Source organism: Anser anser (assembly GCF_964211835.1).
Source record: "Anser anser genome assembly, chromosome: 9".
Classification (NCBI taxonomy): Eukaryota; Metazoa; Chordata; class Aves; order Anseriformes; family Anatidae; genus Anser; species Anser anser.
The window spans coordinates 13,851,008-13,872,422 of record NC_139729.1 but is presented as its reverse complement, the minus strand read 5'-3'; the positions used below and the strand labels follow the sequence as shown (position 1 = coordinate 13,872,422).

Sequence of the window (21,415 nt, the reverse complement as noted above, 5' to 3'; positions counted from 1 at the left end):
CCTACCGAGATGAACCCACTCTTGTTCTGTTTTCTTTGTCTTCCCCCCTGCTCCCTGCCCTCTCTCTCTCTTAGCCCATCCTGCTGCGGAAGGATCCAAATGTGTGTATTCCCCATCACTGGTATTCTGTGTTGCTTCTCTGCTTTTGGGAGGCTCAGGCTGTGCCGAGGAGCATGCGTGCAGCATGGGAAAGGGCAGCGAGAGCTGGCCCCAGGGCGCTAGCGAAGGGGCAGCAGTGGAGCCTGGTGCCCTGCTGGGGGGACGGGTGGCACAGGGACATTTCTGCACTGCGCCCGTGCCCTCGCCAAGCCCAGGACGTGCATTCTGCAGGGTGAGGCCCTGCAAATCTGCCAGGCAGGGCGCTAGCGGTGCGTTCACCGTAGGGACCCGCTCTCCCATGCTGTCACTGTGTTTCCCGTTGCTTTTGCTGCTGCTGCTGTTGCTGCTGCTGGGCTGGTTGCTGCTGCTGGCGCTGCTTGTGCGGGCACGGTCCGTGCTCCCGGGAGAAAAAAGCGCCAGGCAAAGCACAGTGCGGTGCGAGTGGCCTTGGGACACCTCAGTGACCAGACCTGCTGAGGGCCGTTCGGGGGGCATCGGAGGAACAGGACGAATTGGAGGCAGGGGGGCTCCACAAAGTGATGGGGCTCTTGTTCTCCATCGGGAGCTGGCTGTCCCCTAGAAGCGGTGGCCCCCAGATAAGGGATCCCGACCCATCTCTGCGTGGGTCGGGCAGTGGAAGCGGCTGCGAGCATCCCGCTGGGAGACGGGACCCGGCACCTGCCCAGGTTGCTGGAGACTGCGTCCCCACTGCCACGGGCTGAGCTGCCACCGGGAGCGCGTGCCCCTGTCCCGTCTCCTCACTGCGACTTCTGGGGGCCGGAACAGCATTTCTGACAGCAGGGCAAACGGCGAGAGCGTACTGCAGCTGGGGGAGCTCGTGCCCGTGAGCCTCTGCGCTGGCAGCTGGGCTGCCTCCCTTCGCTGTGGGAAGGGCGCTGGGCTTGCCCCTTTGTAGGGCAGGGCACCCGTCTCTCCTTGCCTTCCCCAAATACCGGTCGCCCCCAAATCCAGCTAGTATGGGGCGGCAGGGCAGGGCAGAGCGCCCCATGCCCAGGGGGGAGGATGGCCGGGGCAGTTCGGGCACCCCGTGCTGCCACAAAGCACCCCCGGTAGGCCAGGAAGGGCTCCCAGGCCATTACCGCGCTGCTGCCAACAACAGTCCCGGGCCGGGGCCAAGGCATGGGAGCCGTGCCCTGCTGCTGGCCTGCTCTGACAATGCTGTGCCTTTTTCTTTTGATTTTTGTCTTTCTTCTTGCCACTTTTTTTTTTCCCAACAGCTTTTCTTGTCTCTATCTTCTTTCTCTCTCTCTTCCTTCTTCCTGCCCTTGTGTCTTCCCCCCGTCCCGTCCCTCTCCTTCCCCGCCCGTAGATGTGTCCGACTTTGAGAACAATAATGGCACTAGCGGGGCAGAGCTGAGCCAACGCCATGACAATCTCTCCACAGTGACCAACGCCATTGCCGGCATCAGCCCCTCTTCCTCCCTGTCAGCTCTCTCCAGCCGCGCCGCCTCTGTTGCCAGCCTCCACGAGCGCATCATGTTTGCTCCAGGCAGCGAAGAGGCCATCGAAAGGCTTAAGGTAGGAGGCTGGCGTGTTCTGCTCCTCTTCCCTCTGGAAGCGAGCGGACAGAGGGCTGTCAGGCTGGGCGGGAGCGGTGATCTGCCTGAGGGCTCTGCGGGGGGACCGGCATGGGCTGGCTGCCTGGGCCGCATCCAGCCACACGACATCCAGCAAGGCCGGGCACCGGGTGCTGTGCCTGGGTCACCACAACCCCCTTGTGGCTCGGGGGAGAGTGGCTGGAAAGCTGCCCAGCAGAAAAAGGACCCGCGGGTGCTGGTCAACAGTCACCCGAGCGTGGGCCAGCGCTGTGCCCGGGTGGCCAAGGTGGCCGACGGCATCCTGGCCTGCGTCAGAAACAGCGTGGCCAGTGGGACCGGGGAGGTGGTTGTCCCCTTGTGGTGAGACTGCACCTCGAGCGCTGCGTCCAGCTTCGGGGCCTGGCTACGAGGACAGCGAGTTGCAGGTGGGGAGGACCCTGCTGGAAATGGCTGGAGCCCCCCCCCAGCCTCTACAAGCGCCTGAACGGAGGTCGCAGCGAGGTGTCGGTCTCTTTTCTCGGGTGACAAGTGGTAGGACAAGTGAGGAAACAGTCTCAAGTCGTGTCAGGGGAGGTTTGGATGGGACATTAGGGAGGATTTCTGAGCAGAAAGGGTGGTTGGGCGTTGGAACGGGCTGCCCAGGGAGGTGGTGCAGTCACCATCCCTGGAGGTATTTAAGAGATGCGTGGATGTGGCATTTAGGGACAGGGCTTAGGGATGGGACTCGGTATGTCAGGTTGATGGTTGGACTTGGTGACCTTGAGGGTCTTTTCCAACCCAGAAGACTCTATCACTCTGTGATCCTATGGACACAGAGCCACGAGGTGCCCTGGACAGGGAGTGGGTTTGGCGCAGCAGGGTCCAGCCGGGGCTGCCTTTGCTGTGGGACAAGCACTCCCAGCAGAGCGAGGGGGTGAAGGGAAAATGCGAGCGCAGCGCTGCCGCAGCCCCTTGAAAGCAGCCTGAGAGCAGGGCCGGCTCCCTCGGGGGCTGCGCCCAGCCCAGGTGCACAGGTCGCTGGACCATACAAAATGCTGAGCCCTGCTCACCCCGCCAGGAAACAGAGAAGATCATTGCCGAGCTGAACGAGACGTGGGAGGAGAAGCTGCGCAGGACAGAGGCAATCCGGATGGAGAGGTGGGTCGGGGTCCCTGCGCCTGACCCTCTGCTTGCCTGCAGCCTCTCGGCACGTGGGACGGGATGGGGGCAGTTTGGTGCCCCCCAGGCCCCTCAGCACCATCCACCATCTCCACGTGGGCTCCAGCCCTGCCCTGGCTACTCTGCACAGGGCTGCAGCACCCGGCGGGCGTGGGGCATCGCCCAGGCTGGATCACCACCAGTGGGGACATGCGGTGGGTGGTGGCGGGTGGCTGTGGGGTCCAGAGTGTCTATGACAACCTCTGCTCCTGCTGCTCCTGCAGGGAAGCCTTGCTGGCCGAGATGGGGGTGGCCATGAGGGAGGACGGAGGCACCCTGGGTGTTTTCTCTCCTAAAAAGGTAGGATTGTCTTATTTTCCCTGGCAAATGAGGGCGGGTTTGTACCCACGCGGTTCCCTTCAAACCTATCTTGCCACTGCTGGCCAGCCTCAAATATTTCCCTTGAGCTCTCAGAGGTGTTAACTGACCTCTCCTTGCTATGAAACCCGTGATGGACATTTCAGTGCCACCCCTGTACATCCACCCTGGGCTGTTTCGATAGAAGCGCGTGGCTAAATTTTCAATGTCATTCCCCATCACCTGGCACGTGGAGGATGCCGTCCCCACCCAGGGGACACCGGTGAGCCTCAGGAACCGTGGCTGCGTTGGGCTCTGTGTCAGCTGTTAACACCCTGGGGTATTGCATGCACCCTGCATCCTCGCCGAGAAACGAAGGCTCAGGAGCATTAAATACCGCTGTTTTATGTAGCATCCCAGAGAGCGTTTCTGGAGCAAAAGCTGGTCGTGCCCCCAGCAGCTCATCTGGCCACGAGCCCTGATAGGCGCCAGCAGCAGCAGCACAGCCCTGCTGCTCCTCGGCACCCCGCGCCTGCAGTGGGCTAAGTGCCCCTGGCAGACAGCGTCCTACGAGACGTGCAGGGCAAGGAGAGCAGGGTCTGCCCCCAGCCCCTGCTAGGACAAGCAGCAACGAGCCCTTTGGGACCTCGGCGTGGCTCTTCCGACAGGTTTTACACTGCTGTCTTTGTTTTCCATCTGCCGTCGCAGCCGCTGCCCATTAGGCCCCCCGATGTGTGCGTAGGAAGCGTGGGGGTTTATTCCCCAAAGCAGGTTGGTCCGGAAGGTGGCCTTGCTGTGTTGGTCTTGGTGCCGACTTGCTCTTCGGCTCTCTGGTGGGTGACAACTGCCCTGACTTCTCCAGCTGCTGGCAAGGAAAGTTAGCACTGAAGGCCTGCAAAACCCATTTGGATTGAGAGCAAAACCTAGCCGGGCATTGTTGCCCTGCCATATGCCATCGTTGGGGTGACCGTTTCCCCAAACCTTGCAAATCTGGAGTGAAATTGCAAACTAAAACAGTCCCAGAGCTTCTGTGTCAGACCCAGGGGCTACGTGTCTGCCCAGAGGTCTGCAGGTTACGTGCTGTGGCCCGTTATTCCTGCCAGCCGCCGTGGAGGACAGCCTGCGTTTCCCTTCACCTCCAGCTCTCCTGCACTGTTTGGAGTGAGTCCCCTGCATCCATCAGGGTGTCTCCTGACGGGGACACCTCTGCATGCTGGGTGCCAGCAGGCTGATACCACATTTCTTCCTGTGTCTCTTATTTCTGGGAAACTCTGAGCTTCACCCGTTGATACTCCCAGGACTTTGCTGCCGGTTGAAGGCGCGATCGCAGCAGCTGGCAGTGGGACGAGCCAAGCGGGCTGCGGTCGGAGGGCTCCGTGGCCCCGGGAGTAAATTCCCTCTCATCAGAAGCAAAGTGGCTGTGGCTCGTGGGAGGAACACGGTGGGAGGGAACCCACAGGAGGGAGACCAGCGAGTGCAATCCTGGGGCAAGGCTTCAGGTCTCTGCTGCTGGCTCCGGATGAACCTCCGGGCTGGGACCTGCTCCTTTGGGTGCTTCATCTGTCCCCGTGCCATCCGTGGAGGGAAGCAGGGGCTTTTAGTTCCTCTTGTCCTGAAACAGCTGCTGTAAAGGAAGAGTCTCCGTCTCACCTTCTGTGACGGAGCTGGGGGTTGGGATAGCACCTGGCTATCTGCTTATCGTAGCAGACACACAGTCACCTCCGTTCAAGGACTCCCCGTACAGCTCCCAGCTCCGTGCTGGGCCTGCTTACAACACGAAGTTTCCCAAGCAACCAAGGAAAAGCTGCCCAGACCTCGGTCCTCGGAAGAAGAAAGCAGGGAAGCGTGTAGAGGTGCAGAGTTGGAGGCCAGCCCTCGTTTTGTCCACGCTGGGTTAGGTCGGGGCAGCTGCAGGAGCTGGGGGGCCCCGTGGCGAGGCTGGGGGCTTGCCGTGCACCGGGGTGACTCTGTCCTTGCCTCCCCCAGACGCCCCACTTGGTCAACCTGAACGAGGACCCGCTCATGTCTGAGTGCCTTCTCTACTACATCAAGGATGGGATAACCAGGTGAGGGCCGGGTCCTGCAGAGCCCGTATCTCAGTGCTGGTGGGCACCTGCCCTCCTGCACCTTCCCCAGGCATCCCCAAAGTGGTGTGGCCGCTTGGGAAAAATGCGTGTCCGGGGAAACCTCATGGGGGACATTAGTCTTACCGTGCACCAAGGGCTGCTGGTGTGAGCCCAGAGGATATTTTTGGGTGGAGCCTCACGGAGGGGCTGGTTTGAGGAAGGACGGAGCCGGCTCAAGCTGTCTCTCCCCCGGCAGGGTTGGTCGGGAAGATGCAGAGAAGAGGCAGGACATTGTTCTCAGCGGGCACTTCATCAAGGAAGAGCACTGCCTCTTCCGCAGCGACACAAGGACGGGCGGTGAAGGTACTGCTTGTCCCGAGGGGCTCCAGCTGCCCAGGCTCATCCTGGACCTAGGAGGGTTCATCCCCCCCTCTTAGTCCTGGGGCCTGCTGTGGCTGACGTGAGGTTGGCCAAGCGCTGCTGCCAGCCCCGTTCGTTGCCTGCGGTGGTGGGGATGCGCCCGGGGACGCGGGGCTGCCCCTCCACTTGCCGCTTGTCACGCAGTGATTGTGACCCTGGAGCCCTGCGAAGGCGCCGACACCTATGTGAATGGCAAAAAGGTGACGGAGCCCAGCGTCCTGCGGTCAGGTGGGTCCCCAGGAGGGTGCTCCGGCCCGCCACCCCGCGCGGGTTCCCTGCCCCTAAACCTGAGCCCTTGTCCCCACCGCAGGAAACCGGATCATCATGGGGAAGAGCCACGTCTTCCGCTTCAACCACCCCGAGCAGGCCCGGCAGGAGCGGGAGCGGACACCGTGTGCGGAGACACCTGCTGAGCCCGTGGACTGGGCCTTTGCCCAGAGAGAGCTGCTGGAGAAGCAGGGCATCGACATGAAGCAGGAGATGGAGCAGAGGTGGGGAGGTGGGGCTGGGGCTGGGAGGAAGGGGAGGGAAGAAGCCCAGGTCGCTCATCCCCATCTTCCCCGCTCCTCCCAGGCTGCAGGAGCTGGAGGACCAGTACCGGCGGGAGAGGGAGGAGGCCAATTACCTTCTGGAGCAGCAGAGGCTGGTAGGTGGCCAGGCCTGGCTCCTCCCTGAGCACCACCGAGCCCCAGCAGAAATTTCTGTGGGGTGGCTTGGTGCATCTTCAAGATGACAGCAAACCCATACGTCGTTCCTGGGGCTGCCCAGCTATGTGGACCTGGAGGAGGGAGGAGGCTGCAGGGGAAGGGGGGATGTGCAGATGTTGGCTGAAGATCACATCTTGTGGGCTGCATCATTCTCCCTGCTTTCCCCAGGACTATGAGAGCAAATTGGAGGCTCTGCAGAAGCAGATGGACTCTAGGTATTACCCTGAGGCCAATGAGGAAGAAGAAGAACCTGAAGATGAAGGTGAGTGCTTGGTGAGGAAGGAGGGATGAAAGGAGTTGGGTGGGCAGCCTGGCTGTGTTGCGTGCTGTGCGCTGATGTTACCTGCAGATGCATTTGGGGAGGGGAGATGGTACGGTCTGAGTTTCACCTCCATCCTGTCAGCCCTTTCGAGGAGGCATTAATAAAAAACAGCCAGAAAATCGGTAAGAGAATGGATTTAGAATAATGACCAAAAAGACAACCAAACAAAAAAACTCAGTGCAACAACTGGGTGCAGAGCACCTCGGTGAGTCAGTAAGAAGTCCCCGGGAGGGTTTTTTGTGATGGGTTTGTCCATTGTTGCACCCGAACCCCTTCCCCGCCTCCTTTGCCTGATGGCCGAGCAGGTGCCGGCGGGGAGGGTAGGGCTGCATTGCCGTTGCTTCCACGGCACCGCGGTGGGGCACAGAAGCTCCTTGTGGGAAGAAGTGCTGTGCACGCAGGCACCTCTGTGCCGTGTCCTCCTCCTGGCCGCGGGGCGCGTGTGGTGACTGTCCCTCTGCATCCCACAGTGCAGTGGACGGAGCGGGAATTCGAGCTCGCCCTCTGGGCCTTCAGAAAGTGGAAGTGGTACCAGTTCACCTCCCTCCGTGACCTGCTGTGGGGCAACGCCATCTTCCTCAAGGAAGCCAACGCCATCAGTGTGGAGCTGAAGAAAAAGGTGGGTGCCTGCTACTGCCAGCCAAAGCTTCTGGTTGTCACCGCCACGGCGTTGTGGGGAGCGAATCCCCTGGGGTTTTGGAGGGCGCACGGTGCTGCTGCTTGCCACTGCAGGCTTAGCGAGCGGGCGCAAAGCTGTGTGCTGGCAGGGAGCTAAGAGTCCAGAGCGGGTGGCTGCAGCACATCCCCGTCACGCAGCTGGGCATGTCCCCATGCGGCGATGCCTGGGAAGCCCGAGAGAAGTGGCTCCAGCAGGGCGGGAAGGGCAGAGGCCAAGGGGGAAGCAGGGCTGGCTGCCCCTCACTCAGGACTCAGGGAGCTTCCTCACCCAGGGGCAGCGTTTCTGTGTTTAACCCTACGCAGTTCTTGCACGAATTTCTGAGCCTGCCTTTTGAAGTGTTCCTGCGTTTAGTGCATGCCACATCTCAGGGTGAGCCCTGCTGCAGGGCCCGTCCTTGTCCTCCATCAGAGCCTGCTGAAGGCCACTTTTAGTTTTCCTGTTAGACAGGACGGTGTGCAGTCCTCCTCCTCTGCCTGTCAGCCTGGTCCTAGGGCTGCTCCGTGACTCTGCATGGCACCCACAGCAGAGCCCTGAGCCAGACAAGCGTGCATGGTTGGCTGTTGCTCGGGGACATGCCACGGACAGCCCAGGCTGACGGTGCCATGGTCCTCTTGGCAAGGTCGCCATCCCTCATTACCCCCTTCCAGGTCCAGTTTCAGTTTGTCCTCCTGACGGACACGCTGTATTCGCCGCTCCCTCCCGACCTGCTGCCTCCTGATGCTGCCAAGGACCGGGAGAAGCGGCCATTCCCCCGGACCATCGTGGCTGTGGAGGTGCAGGACCAGAAGAACGGGGCAACGCATTACTGGACCCTGGAGAAGCTCAGGTGGGGCAAGAGATGCCCACGCGGGGCTGGCTTAGAGTGGGAGGGCTTGGCCGGCCCCTGCCTGGTTTCTCACAGCCACCCGGTGTCCCTGTGCCCGCAGGCAGCGCCTGGACCTAATGCGCGAAATGTACGACCGTGCAGCAGAAGTGCCTTCGAGCGTCATCGAGGACTGCGACAACGTGGTGACCGGCGGAGATCCCTTCTACGACCGCTTCCCGTGGTTCAGGCTGGTTGGCAGGTGAGCGCTTTGTCTCCTCCAACACGCAGCTCAGGGGCACGGCGTCCCCCTGGGGCAGCACGGCTGCCAGAGGAAGCCGTCCTCTTGCTCGCGACGGCCCCGCCGCGCCTGCTTCTGGCACCCCGCGGTGGCTGGTCACCCTCCTGCCTGCCACGGAGCGGTGCCACCCCGCAGGGGCTGCCAGCTGCGGGAGGGCACAGCCAGCAGAGGGGCTGCAGGCAGGGGTGGGCGGAGAGCCCGTGCCACCGTGCCTGCCGCCTGTCTGTGAGCCCAGCCGTAGGTGTTCGCGTCCGAGCATCTGTCTGTGCCGCCCGTGCCGTGCGTCTCCATGTGCTCCCCGCGCGGTGCCGGCGGCGAGGACAGGCCGCCCCGGCGGGGACACACAGACGTGTGTGCCGCAGAGGTGTCACCCCATGCCGTGGCACTGCCGGCAGCGGGATTCCCCTCGGCGGTGGGGCATCGCCCAGCCTCGTGTCTCGTGCTCCGTCCCCGCTGCGCTGCACTGCCTGCAAAGCCAGCGACGGGAATCCCCGTGTTTGCACCAGTTTGTTGGGTCACTCTTTTTTCTACGCTTTATAGCTGATGGCCGTTGGTGGCTTCCTTTAAAGATGTGCTGGACGGGCAGGTCTCTGTTTCCCGACATCCCTCGGTTTGAGCAGAAACCAAACCAAACCAAACCAAACTAAAAAAAAAAAAAAAAAGGCAAAGCAAAATTCCTATTCTTGCTCTCTCTGTTTGGAACAGCTGGTGTTAACCTGTCTTCTATCTTGTTGTACTAACCTTAGTTCAGATATCTCTGGCTGCAACAGCTCTCCTCTTTTCAACACATGCATGAGCGAGCGCATGGCTGATCTCACCCCCTCCCCTACCTTCTCGAACCCCGACTCCGACATCACCGAGCCTGCTGACGAGCAGCACGAGGGGCAGGAGGAGGAGGAGGAGGAGGCGGAGGACCTGGAGGAAGACATCTTTCCGGAGTGCCCGCTGTGTGATGGCCGGGATCCGTTTTACGACCGCTCCCCCCTGTTCAGTTTAGTAGGAAGGTTGGTGAGGTTTTAGGAGAGCATGCCGGGAAGGAACTAGCTCTTTCGCATGAGGGAACTGCTTTCTGGCACGACCCCCACCTCCAGGGCATCCCACGGGCGCAGGGGTGGCTGGCTGGCCACGAGAGCTGCCGCGGCCGGGGCCACCGAGGTAGGGCTGTGGCGAGCACGGCGCCGAGGGCACAGGGACCGCGGAGGCAGAGTGAGCGCGCTGACCCAGCGCGAGACCCCTTAGGCAGGTCCCTGCTTTGGGCAGCCCCCAAAAACATCAGGTCACCGTTTCCCTGGCATCCAATGTGCTGCAGGACCTGTGCTATGGGGTCGGGGCCTTTTTGTCCCTGAAAGGGTCACCTCCTGCCAGTCGCAGTGAAGACCGTGAGCGCGCAGCTCTGCGTCTTTGTCCCAGGGCAGCGGTGTGCAGGTGCTGTGAGGCCACAAGTTTCGCAGCTGTCCCAGCGCAGCAGGGAGAAACGGGGCTGTGCCAGTCTGCCTGAGCCCCTGGGGTGACCGGGGGGCGCTCAGGTGGCTCGGGGGAGCCATGGGAGTGAGGGGAGCCTGGGATCAGGAAGGAGGACTCTGGAAAGCAGTTTTCTCTTGCTGCCTGTGCCCCATGAGCAGCTCAGGGCTATTCCCGCAGGCTGGCAGCCGCCAGCACGGGGGATGCTCAGGGGTGGCGGCACACAGGGATCTGGGCTGCAGGAGCAGGAATGGACGAGAGCCTCGATTTCTCCTCCCTGTTTGCCAGGAGAGCCCTGGGCTCAGTCACTCTTGGCCTGGAGCGACCCCTCAGGCTCCGGCTGTGCCTTGAGACTCAGTCGCGAGTCACCCATCCCCAAAACGCCCTCCCGATGCGGGCAGGGTGATGCTGGCCTCCCTGGTTTTGCTGCAGAAGTCTTCCCAAGGGGACAAGGGGACGTGTGCCCGGAGCAGGACCCGGAGCCCCCACTCCGGGGGCTGGGAGGGTTCACTGAAGGCGGCCCCCCCACCAGGGCTGCTCTTCCTCGCTGTGTTAAAACCTGGGGCGCGGGGAGCGAGGTGGGGAGGAGACAGAGCAGCTCAGGCAGAGAGGGAGGAGGTGGGGTAAGAGCCCTGCAGCCTCAGACCGAAAGAGCTGGGTTCTTCCGCCCTTTTTTTTTTCCTTTTTCTTTTTTTCCTTTTTTTCAAAAAGCAAAACCAAAACCAAAACTCTTGGGGGCACCTCAAAAACAAACCCACCGACCTGCCGAGCAAGCCTCCATGGCCACGGGCCCCGCTCTGTGCCGGGGGGACGGTCCCCCAGGTCGTCCCCTCAGGCTCTCCCAACTTCTTTTGAGTCTGCCCCGGGTTTGGCTCCCCGCGCAGCAGCTGTGCTGGCCACATTTCTTGTGAAGTGTGCTTTGATTGGTTTATGATTGGATCCTTGTCTTTGATTATTTTTTTTCCTTTATTTCTTTCTTTCATTTTTTTTTTAATTTTGTTTTTAGCTGCTGGCTCTCTCTCTCCAAAGCTTTAGCGAAAATTGGGGTTATTTCACTTTTGTCTTACTTTGGAAAGGCTTTTCTTTGGTCTGAGCATGCCATCTTTGCACCTCACCAATCTTGTGGTTAGTGTCCCTGCCCTCCTTCCTCTAGTGACACACTTGTCCCCCTCCTCCCTGCCCTCCTCCTCCTCCCTCCCTCCCTCCCCTCCATCCTTTCCCTTCCTCCTTCACCCCCCACCTCACTCCGGTTTCATCCCGATGAGCTGCCCGGTGTTTTTGGGGCAGGAGAAAGACGTGCGGGCGCTCCCCAGCCCGTGCCTGCTCCAGCCCCTCGGCCCTGCTGGCCTCCACGAAGAGATGGGGCAAGACAGGGACGCCTGGCGGGGGATCGCGCTCCGTGCCTCAGTCCCTCGTGGAGTCTCTTTGGGTGGAAAAAGGCTCAGACAGCGGTTTGAGGTCGGCCGGAGCTACAGCAGCAGGGAGAACCTCTGAACCTCAAGGTCTGGGCTTCACGTGCAGGGCTGCGGCCTTCCTGCAAGAGCCCTGCCGAGCTTTCGGATGCTGTTTGGATGCCTGCGAGGTTAGGAAGCCGTGAGCAGCAAAGCCAAGCTGCTTGGAGATGTTTGCAGCCCCCTCGGGAGCCTCCCAAAGCCGACGTGTCCCGGCGGGTGCCATCAGGATCCTGACCACGGAGCACAAGGATGCTGCAGGAGAGCAGGGCCGAGGGCACGGCGTGCTTCCACCACCGCTGCGCCAGAAGAAACGCTGCGACTTGGGCAGAAAGGACCAAAATCGGTCCCCAGCTTGCAGCCGGGGAGGGAGGCACCGAGCCAGCTGGCCGCCAGCGTGAGGAAGGCAGCAAGAGGAGGCCGAACACCTGAGGGATGGGGAGCACCGCACGGCCACGTGCCTGTCCCCAGCCCGACCGCCAGGAGGAGGCCGCCGGGAGCTCAGCTGTCACCTCGGAGCCCCGGGGTGGCACCTCGCCCGGTGATGTCCCAGCGGGTGGCCCGGGACCCCAAGGCCCCAGGCAGGACGGGGCGGGGGACACGTGCACGCCGCCAGTGCCACCAGCCACGCCACGCAGCCTCCCCAGCCACCTCCAGCCACCGCCGCCCAGGGCAGGTTCACCTCTGGAGGCTCCGGGGCCCCAGGCAGGACCTTCTCCTCCCTCCCCTCCCTCGCCCCTTCCCTCCCCACCCTGGCCTCGCCTCGCCCGCTCCCTGTTGCCTCCGCAGCACCCCCGAGCTCTCTCACAGCACCTCCTGCCCCCGTCCTCCAGCTCGTCACTGCCACGACGGTCCTCCTCCCGGCTTGTTGCGGCACCGGCGCAGTCCCATCCCCTCCCCTCCCCAGGACGCGCTCCCGCCCGCAGCGGAGGGGACGGCCGGCGAGGCGCGCCTGCTCCCTGCCCCGCGCTGGCCCTGGCTGCCCCTCATGGCTTTGCTTTGCAGCGCCGTCGCGGCCTCAGTGGTGACCTGGGACCCGGCCGCCGGCGGCCGCCACCCGCGCCTGGGGACGCGCGGGCGGGGGCGGTGACGGCGCTCCCCGTGTCGCTTCCCCCCCGGCAGGGCCTTCGTGTACCTCAGCAACCTGCTGTACCCCGTGCCCCTGGTCCATCGCGTGGCCATCGTCAGCGAGAAGGGCGAGGTGAAGGGCTTCCTGCGCGTGGCCGTCCAGGCCATCTCAGGTAGGAGGCGAGGCCCCGCGTCGCCTCGGCCCGCGCGTTCCCCCGGGGCCCCCCCGCTAACGCCTCGGCACCTTCCTCCCCCAGCCGACGAGGAGGCCCCGGACTATGGCTCCGGAGTGCGGCAGTCGGGGACGGCGAAGATATCCTTCGATGACCAGCACTTTGAGAAGGTACGGCCGCGGCGGTGGCACGGGGGCATTGTCTGTAGAGCCGCTGCTCTCCGAGGCATGCTTGTCCCCTGGGGTTTGAAGGAGCGTGCTGCTCTCTGCCCCATCCCAGCCATCGGGCGGTGCAAAGCACGCTCCGGGTGACATCTGGCCCTGGTCCCGCTGCTCGAGGAGCCCTGTCCTGGGGGGGCTGCTGTGGGGCGCGACGGACGAGCCGGAGCTGCCCGTGTGGCCGTACCCGTGCTCGGCACCGCGGTGGCGGCGCCGCCGGCCTCCCTCAGGCACGCTTCTCCATCGCCCCCCTGCAGTTCCAGTCCGAGTCCTGCCCCGCCGTGGGGATGTCCCGCTCGGGAACCTCCCAGGAGGAGCTGCGCATCGTCGAAGGCCAGGGGCAGATCAGTGACTTGGGGCCCTCCGCCGACGAAGTCAACAACAACACCTGCGCAGGTGAGCGGCGAGCCACCCGCACTCACCGCCGGGGCCATCTGAGCACTGCAAGCCCCCGCCTCTGGCAGCTCACGCCCAGCAGCAGTGCAGAGCTGTTGGCGGGCGTCAGGAAGACAACTCCTGATGTCCGAGGGCTCTCTCCTCCACGCAGTGACACCAGAGGACCTTCTCCTGGACAGCCCAGAGAAGTCCACAATGGATGGGCCCCTGGAGGCAGCTCTGGACCACCTGAAGCTGGGCAGCATCTTCACTTTCCGAGTGACTGTCCTGCAAGCCTCCAGCATCTCAGCAGAATATGCAGATATCTTCTGCCAGTTCAAGTGAGACCACGGTGGCCCCCAGCCCATTTTCTCCCTCCACGCTCTGGCCTTCGCCTCCTCGGGTTGCCCCAGGAGGAGGCAGGCAGGGGTAGCGCTGGGAGCTTCATCCCACGCTCTGCTCTCGTCCTTAATTCCGCTCCATGGCTTTCATGGAAGGGGAGGCAAAACCAAGAGGTGCAGGGTGAGCGTGCGTGTTAGCCTGGACACACATTTGGTCACTGGTGAAAGCTGAAGACAGCGTCTGATAGGTGCTGGGGGGCTGCAGATTAGCGTGGGGCAGGTTTTCTGTGTCAGCCCAGGCCAGGTGACAGGACACAGCCCTGTGTGGGGCGCAGGCTTGGCCCCTACCCTCTCTCCCCTCCCTGTTCCCTCACACCCAGCTGCTGCACTGTCCTGCAGCCCCCGAACACCTTCCCTTCCCTTTGCAGTTTCATCCATCGCCACGACGAGGCCTTTTCAACAGAGCCCTTGAAGAACACAGGGCGAGGGCCGCCGCTGGGTTTCTACCACGTCCAAAACGTGAGTACCCTGCCTCTGGGCACCCCCTCACCCCCTCAGCTGCTGGCGTCTCCCTAGGGTGTCAGGCAGATCTTCTCCCCAGAGCAGCCCTTTCTTCCCCAGTGCCTGTTTTCTCAGCGCATCACATCCCGTTCTAAACCAGGCAGCACGGCTGCATGCTTTTTCTCTCTCAGATTGCTGTGGAGGTGACCAAGTCCTTCATCGAGTACATCAAGAGCCAGCCGATTGTATTTGAAGTTTTTGGGCACTATCAGCAACACCCCTTCCCACCTCTCTGCAAGGACGTCCTCAGGTGGGTGCCCCTGGCCACGTGCCGCTCTTTCTGCCTTCCCCTGGTGCCGCGGGGCTGGGCTGGGAGAGCACCCTGGCTTCGCAGGGGTGCGGAGGAAGGTGGCCCCAGGCCGGATTTGGGGACCCCTTGCCAGTTCCTGCCGCGGGTGCTTTTATCCGAGCCTGTTCTCTCTACAGCCCACTGAGGCCATCCCGGCGCCACTTCCCGCGGGTGATGCCGCTCTCCAAGCCAGGTAGGAGACCGCGTCCTGCCCCTCTCCTGCAGTCCCCAGGCTGCAGACCAGGTCCCCTGCTGCGCCCCGCTCCCTGCGCCCTCTTGCCATGGGCTTGCAGGGCAGGGCCTGAGGGGGCGTCACAAAATGTGTTGTGCACCACAGCACCCGGAGGCCCTTCAGCACCCACTCGCTCAGTGTACGGCTGACGCAAACCCCTTTGCAGGCGCTTTTTCCCTTGTGCTCACGGCAGCCCCGTGGTCCCCCTCCCTCGTGCTGAGTGTCTGTGTGTAACCGCTTTGCTTTGTGTTGGCCTCTCTGTTTGTCTCCCTCCCTCCTTCCCTCCCCACAAGAGCACACCAAACCCCTCCGGCTCACTGGGTGCTCGGTGCCAGCTGCTCTGGCGGGCTCGCTCCTGGACACGCTCTCCGGGCACGTGCTGGCAGCCGCCACCGCCGCTACCTCCCTCCTGCGGCACGGCATGGAGGAGCCCGCCTGCCCGCCGCCCCTGCCCGCCACGGACCGTGCAGTCGGGAAGGCGCAGAAGCCGGGTTCGTGCCCGCACGGGGCTGTAGCAGGGCCAGCGGCTCCTCGGGTCTCCTGCCGCAGCCGTCCCCTGGGGCACACAGTGCCTGGAGCTCCTGAAGCCGCCCTTGCAGGGGCTGGGCAAGTCTCCGCTGCCTCTGGCTGCTGAGACCCGAGTTGCTCTGGTTCGGCCGAGTGCGGTGGTTTGCTGTGATGCCTGCCCGCATCCCGCTCCAGCACCAAAGGATATGCGCCGGCCGCCCCTCTCCGGCTGTCCACAAGCTGCTCCCCTGGTGCTGGAGCGGTGCTGCGTGGTTTGGGCCCTGTCCCTGCACCTGCTGGGGCTGCAGGGCTGGGATGGGTGTCTCTGGGGGAAGCCCCATCCTGAACTCTCGCTGCTCTGCTTTGGGAGCGGGAGGAAGCACACGACGGCCAGCGAGGTCCCCAGGATGGGGCTGTGTCCCCCTGGACTAGTGTCCCCCCCCCACTGCCTTCTGCCTTGCTGCTGCCCTGCTTGCTGGCACCGCCTGTCTGACCCCAGCTCCCGTGCCTGCTCTGCCTTCCCCTGCTTGCTGCTATGTGCCGGGCTCCAAACTTCAGCAGCAGCCTCCCTCTTCCCTGCCTCGACATTAAGTCGTCCTTCCCACCCGCTGCAGTGCCTGCCACCAAACTGAGCACCATGACTCGTCCCAGTGCCGGACCCTGCCAGTGCAAGTACGACCTGATGGTCTTCTTCGAGATCTGCGAGCTGGAGGCCAACGGCGAGTAAGTCCTGCCTGTGAGCCCCGGGCACGGTCACGCCTGCATGTGCAAGCTCCCCAGGGGCACCCCCGAGCAGCGAGGATTCCTTCTCCCTCGGGATCAGTTGCTCCGGTGGTGGTGTGCGGAGTGTCTGGGGACGCGAGGTGCCCTGGCACCCTCTCTGGGTGAACGGTGCCGCCTGCGTGCGGTTCCGTGGCGAAAGAGAAGCGTGGTGGGCTTGGGCACACGAGCAGAGCCGTGTCCCACCTCTATCCTCTCTTCCAGCTACATCCCGGCCGTTGTGGACCACCGCGGAGGCATGCCGTGCCACGGCACCTTCCTGCTCCACCAGGTATTCCCTCCCCGAGTCCCTCTTGCACCCTGCCTGGCTCCTGCCTCGCTGCCCAGGCTCTGTACTGACCACTGCCCTTTTCTCGCTGGCCTCGGGGGGTCTCAGGGTATCCAGAGGAGGATCACCGTCACCTTGGTGCATGAAACGGGCAGCCTGATCCGCTGGAAGGAAGTGCGGGAGCTGGTTGTGGGTAAGCAGAGCTGGGAGGGGCGGCATCGGAGCTCCCCCCAAAATCCTCCCCACACCGCTAGGGATTTGTTCCTCTTCTCCCTCTCCCTTTCCCACTTACTGCCTGCTATTACAATTGAAATAGCAAAGAGGTGACTGCTCCCTGTGTGCCACCACAGGGCCATCGTGGTCCTGGGCACCAGTTGGGACGCAAGGGGGACCCACGCCGGTCACGAGGACCCTGGCGGGGGATCTGAGCGGGTCCCTGTGCTGCATTTGCAGGTCGGATCCGGAACACCCCAGAAGCTGACGAGTCTCTCATTGACCCCAACATCCTATCCCTGAACATCCTGTCCTCTGGCTACATCCATCCTTCCCAGGATGACCGGTGCGTGCCACTGCTTCTCTTGCTCTTCCCCCTACTGCAGCACTGGGGGAGATGTGGGGACCCCCCTCTCCCTTGGGCGCTCTGAGCCCCTCTGCAGGGTCCTGCTGGCCCTTGCTGCTTTTTGGGGGGGGGGATGCTGCTTTTCTCAAGCTGCAGAGGGTCTCACAGAGCCCCCAAAGCCTGGGACACCAGCCCCCTTCCTCCTCCTCCTCCCTGAGGCCCTTCCAGACCGTGGGTGGCCATGGGGGGTATCGGGGTCAGGGTCCTGTTCAGTGACGGCGACAGGAGGTTGTGCTGACCCTGCCACAGACTGTCCTGTGTCCTGGCTAAATGGCTGGAAATGCTGCTTCGTGCCCGTGGCGTCTGGGGCCATGGGGGAAAGCCCCTCACGCTTGCCCTGGCAGGGCTGTCCCCGCACCGAGGCTGTGCTGTGGCCACCCCACGTGGTCGGAGCGTGTGCATGTGGGGTGCTGTGACATTTGGGGATGAGAGTCAGGCTGGGCGTTGGTGGCTCGGGGAGCGGCGGAGGCCGGTCCTGAGCAGTGAGCAGGGCAGTTCCCAGCATAGGAGCACAGTTCCTGGCATAGGAGCATCCCGGATGGCAGCAGGACCATCTTTCCCCTCATTTTTGGGACCGCTGGGTCACTCCTCCCCGGGGAGGCTGGTGTCTCGGTGACAACGCTCTGGCTGCGAGGTGCAGCCCTGCAGTGCAGGCAGGGAGCGCCCAGGCACGGGGCCGGGGTGCGCGTGTGAGCGTCGGGCATTGTCACACCCGTTGGGACAGCAAAGCGAGGCCAGGCAGGAGGCTGGTGGCCTGGGACGGCGGGGCGAGGAGGATTCACACCGGCAGAGCCATGGCGGTTGTTGCCAGATGTCAAGGGGCCGGGCGGATGCGACAGCCAGGCTCGCGGGGCTGCCCTGACGTGCATCAGCCTCTGCTGTCTGGGGTGCTGCCAGATCTCGTCTCCGGCATCCCCGGTGCAGCCAGGCAGAGGGAACGTGGCTCCCGCCTTCCCCCGCGTGCGGGGCAGGAGGCTCCGCGCATCTCCCGGGGGTGCTCGGGGAGGGGAGCAGGCAGGCGGGGACGTGGGGTGTGCGGGAGCTGGTCTCGCCCACCTGCTGGGGGCATTGCCTGGGAGCAAGCCCCGCAGCGGGGCCACGGGGTACCCGCCGTCTCCCTGGGGAGCCCGGGCGCGGGGCTGGGGGGCAGCGGCGGGTGCCGGCTGGCACGGCGGGGGACGGAGGACGCTGGCTCCCAGCAAGATGCCGAGGGGCCGCTGCAGCAACCCCGCGCTTCCATCCCGCCGCGGTCCTGCATGCTCCGACCCCAGACGCCTGCCGGGGACGCGAGGCCGAGGGCGGCAGCGGGCAGAGCGGCGCCCGCCTCGCCCTCCTCCCAGGCTGCTTCTGCTCCCTGCTTTGCTACCGGCCGCCACGCAGCCTCCATCGCCGACAGCGGGCCCTGCCTCTGCCCATCTCCCGCAGCCTCCCGGGCCTTTTGGGGCAGCCTCCCGCCGGCTGCAGGAGCGGGGCCGCCCCGCAGGGACGTTCGGCGCTCCCCGGGACCCCCCCTCCTGCCCGCCGCATGCCCGGGCAGCGCTGGGGTGCGGCGGGCGGCGCCCAAGAGCCTTCCTTGCTTCTCTCCAAACCCGCTGCTGCCGCTGCCCATCCGAGCCCACACTAACCATGTGATTGTTTTGTGTTTTCGCAGGCAGTTTCTTGATTCGGATATGCCTAGGTATTATTTGTTTCCATTGGTTTTTTTTCCACCCCCCTCTGCTCTTTCCCTCTCTCCCCCCCGCACCTCAGCACTCTCACTCCCGCCGGTGGCGGCACTTGGGTCTCCAGCCCCCCCTCCACGTCTTCCTCCTCTCACCACATCCCGGGCACCTCTCTCTCACGCCGCCCCTTCCCCGCGGGTTTTGCTGTTTGTTCCGATCGCGATCTCGCTCCTCCTCGCTCTCGCTCTCGCTGGCCTGTGCTCCCATCGCCTGGTTTTGGTTTTGTTCTCGCCTTTTCACTTCGCTGCTCTCCGGCATCCGGCCAGGGACCCGTGGCTCCGTCCCCCCTGCTCCTGCCCCAGCCCTGCGTGGGGAGGGTGCTGGGGACCCGTGCTGGGTGCTGGGCTGCGTGGGAGCGTGTGCGTGTCGTATGCACGCCCCGCAGCCACTGGGGGGGCTGCCAGCGCCCGCACAGCCCTGCTGCGTGCGTAGGTGCAGCGGGGTGGCGACGGTGGCTGCATCGGGGAGACTGGGGCCGGGGTCTGCCAAGTGCCACCTGCAGCATCCAGAGGCCGGTCCCGCTTGGGGATGCTGGGGGACATCTGTCTGTCTGTCTGTCTGTCCCTCCGGTGGCACCCTGTCCCAGCAGGGTGCTCGGGGACGGCACAGATGGCCGCAGGAGCACGTGGGCTCGCCCTGGCGCTGCCCGTGGGCTCTGAGGCTGCTGCAGGGTGACGCTCACCTGGTGTGGCAGGGAAGGTTGAGGAAACCCCCTCCCGCTGCCTGGGCGGAGGCAGGCGAGCTGCTCTGCCCTGCCAGGCCTGGCCGCGGACACCTTTCAGGCCCCAGGAGAGCAGAGAGGCTGCTCCGAGACCCACTGCCTCCGCAGGGGTCCTGCAGAGAGGGCAGAGTTCAGGGAGGAAGGTCCGGGGCTGCAGAGGGCTTTCCGCAACATCCCTAAAGCGGGTAAACCTCGGGACTGCCCTGCTGAGCTCTTTTGGGCCCCTGATTTGGGGGCTGTGCCAGCAGGAGCAATCAGGGGAACGCGAGTGACGATGCAGAGCTTGGTGTCAAAGCCCCGCGTGGCACGGGGAATGGCCACCGTGGCATGGGGAATGGCCACTGCGCCTGCTGGGGAATTTCCTACGTGAAATTTCTGTCCCACGGCGCGGGCCTCGAGCTGAATGCTGACGGTCACCGGGCTCTGCTGGGCTCCCCCTGTCCCCCGAGCAGCCCCCGGGCAGAGCCGCTGCGCCGCGCTGCTCCTCCTCCCTCCCTGCGCGCCCCGTCCCACGCAGCGGGTGCCGCAGGGCGCGTGTCGGCAGCGGCCTTGTACGGACGACGCTTTCTGACGTTTCGTTTCTCTGTGTGTGTACGTGTGTGTGTGTTTGTCCTGGGTTGCCTTCTACTTATAGCATTTCATTCGGAAATGACACTAGGTATTTCGCGTGTACTCGCTCGGTCTGGTCCCTCCTGCTTTTCTCTCTTTCTCCTTCGCCTCGTTCCTTTGCTTTTTGCTCTCTTCCCCCCTTCCCCTTACTCTCCTCTTCTCTGATATCCTCCTCCCTTGGGAGCTCTCTCTTCTCGAGTGGTCTGTGTCTGAAAAGCGATCCTTCGCCTCGACTCTGTCTCATGTGGTTTCCACGTACGCGACGCCTTCCAGAGCGCCACTCGCTCTTGCGCAGCGTGGCGTCCCGAGCAGGGGCGGTGGCAGCGCGTCCCCGGGCGCAGCCAAAGCCCCGCTCCTGGCCCCAGCACAGCCCTGGCTCTCGCCGCGTTGCTGCTTGCCCCCCCCGGACGTGGTTTTGCCGTGCCGCCGTTGTGCCACAGCTTCCTGAGGGTGCTCACGCAGGAACCGGGGCTGGGGCAGCCCCGGGCCCGTTGTGACCGCGGGGGGCCGGAGCCGGGGGGCTCCAGCAGCGGGGGGGTGACGCTGCGGTCTCCAGTGCTCTTGACCCTGAGACACCTCCTGCTTCCCCCCCGTCCTCCCACCCCAAAAGTGCAGCCGCTGCTCTGCACCGTCCTTTGTGGGGTCCCACCAGTGCTCACCCCGCAGGCTCCTGCCCGGCCCCCCCAGCGCAGAGGTGGGGAGATGGAAAACGCAGCGAGGGGAGCGGGGCGGCCAGCAGGGACGTTGCGGGCAGCAGCCAGGGCACAGCAAGAGCAGGGGGAGGCAGCCCCACGGGCACCGAATGGCGGTCCCCGGGTCCCACAGGCTGGGGGGGGGGCTGCCCCCGCTGAGCTGCTCCCCGCTGTGCCGAGCATCTCCCCCCTTCCTGCTCCAGCCATCGTCACCCGAGCCGTGACGGCCGTTCCCGGGGTGCCAGGATGGGTGGCAGGGCCCTGGCCCCGGTGTGCTCGGGGTGACAGCTCACCCCGAGCACTGGGGACACGCTCCCTCCTCTGCCCCTCTGTCCCCACCCCCCCGCCTTGCCCTGCACCCCAGCTGAGCCCCCCACGCCACCCCAGACCCCTGCGCCCGCTCCCGTTGCGAGGGCGCCGTGTCCCCCTCCCGCTGCACCCATCCTGCCTCGGCTTTGCCTTGAGCCTGCATCCCCCGGAGTGGCTGTCCCCAAACGTCCCGTGCATGCCCGTGTGTCCCCGCAGGCCTGCCGCAGTGCTGCCGGGTGGGGGGGGGCCGTCTCCTCGCTCGCTGGCCCGAGTTTCGGGGGGGTCGTTTCAGCGGCTCTGCTTTTTCTCGGCAGGACTTTCTACCAGTTTGAGACGGCGTGGGACAGCTCCATGCACAACTCCCTGCTGCTCAACCGCGTCACCCCGTACCGGGAGAAAATCTACATCACCCTTTCCGCATACATCGAGGCAAGGATCTGGCTCCGTGCAGCTGGAATGCAAACAGGGGCTGGCGTTTCGCCCACTGTCGGGGTGCCACTGGGGTTTACCCGCCCCCCCCTTGACTGACACTGATGCTCCTCTGCTCTCCTCTCTCCCCACCCTGCCGCAG

At 64.1% G+C, this 21,415-nt stretch overlaps 1 protein-coding gene across 27 annotated transcripts in view; it reads left to right on the top strand.

Moving 5' to 3' along the window:
* The window catches only part of KIF1A (kinesin family member 1A), a 37,853-nt gene that overhangs the window by 11,043 nt on the left and 5,395 nt on the right, over positions 1 to 21,415 (top strand). For 4 of the 27 annotated variants that reach the window (XM_083849026.1, XM_083849025.1, XM_083849012.1 and 1 more), the window contains exons 14-41: positions 75 to 101; positions 1,430 to 1,638; positions 2,716 to 2,795; positions 3,080 to 3,155; positions 5,139 to 5,218; positions 5,475 to 5,581; positions 5,783 to 5,866; positions 5,949 to 6,129; positions 6,212 to 6,284; positions 6,514 to 6,607; positions 7,138 to 7,286; positions 7,994 to 8,172; positions 8,273 to 8,410; positions 9,196 to 9,453; positions 12,484 to 12,602; positions 12,687 to 12,772; positions 13,078 to 13,216; positions 13,368 to 13,536; positions 13,965 to 14,055; positions 14,229 to 14,347; positions 14,524 to 14,579; positions 15,740 to 15,848; positions 16,110 to 16,176; positions 16,282 to 16,366; positions 16,627 to 16,732; positions 18,444 to 18,470; positions 19,869 to 19,892; positions 21,159 to 21,273. In XM_083849026.1, coding sequence (XP_083705152.1) covers positions 75 to 101; positions 1,430 to 1,638; positions 2,716 to 2,795; positions 3,080 to 3,155; positions 5,139 to 5,218; positions 5,475 to 5,581; positions 5,783 to 5,866; positions 5,949 to 6,129; positions 6,212 to 6,284; positions 6,514 to 6,607; positions 7,138 to 7,286; positions 7,994 to 8,172; positions 8,273 to 8,410; positions 9,196 to 9,453; positions 12,484 to 12,602; positions 12,687 to 12,772; positions 13,078 to 13,216; positions 13,368 to 13,536; positions 13,965 to 14,055; positions 14,229 to 14,347; positions 14,524 to 14,579; positions 15,740 to 15,848; positions 16,110 to 16,176; positions 16,282 to 16,366; positions 16,627 to 16,732; positions 18,444 to 18,470; positions 19,869 to 19,892; positions 21,159 to 21,273 — 3,047 coding nt within the window. The remainder of the gene's footprint in view (positions 1 to 74; positions 102 to 1,429; positions 1,639 to 2,715; positions 2,796 to 3,079; positions 3,156 to 5,138; positions 5,219 to 5,474; positions 5,582 to 5,782; positions 5,867 to 5,948; positions 6,130 to 6,211; positions 6,285 to 6,513; positions 6,608 to 7,137; positions 7,287 to 7,993; positions 8,173 to 8,272; positions 8,411 to 9,195; positions 9,454 to 12,483; positions 12,603 to 12,686; positions 12,773 to 13,077; positions 13,217 to 13,367; positions 13,537 to 13,964; positions 14,056 to 14,228; positions 14,348 to 14,523; positions 14,580 to 15,739; positions 15,849 to 16,109; positions 16,177 to 16,281; positions 16,367 to 16,626; positions 16,733 to 18,443; positions 18,471 to 19,868; positions 19,893 to 21,158; positions 21,274 to 21,415) is intronic. The other 23 variants (XM_083849005.1, XM_083849004.1, XM_083849024.1 and 20 more) reach the window with 17 other exon arrangements.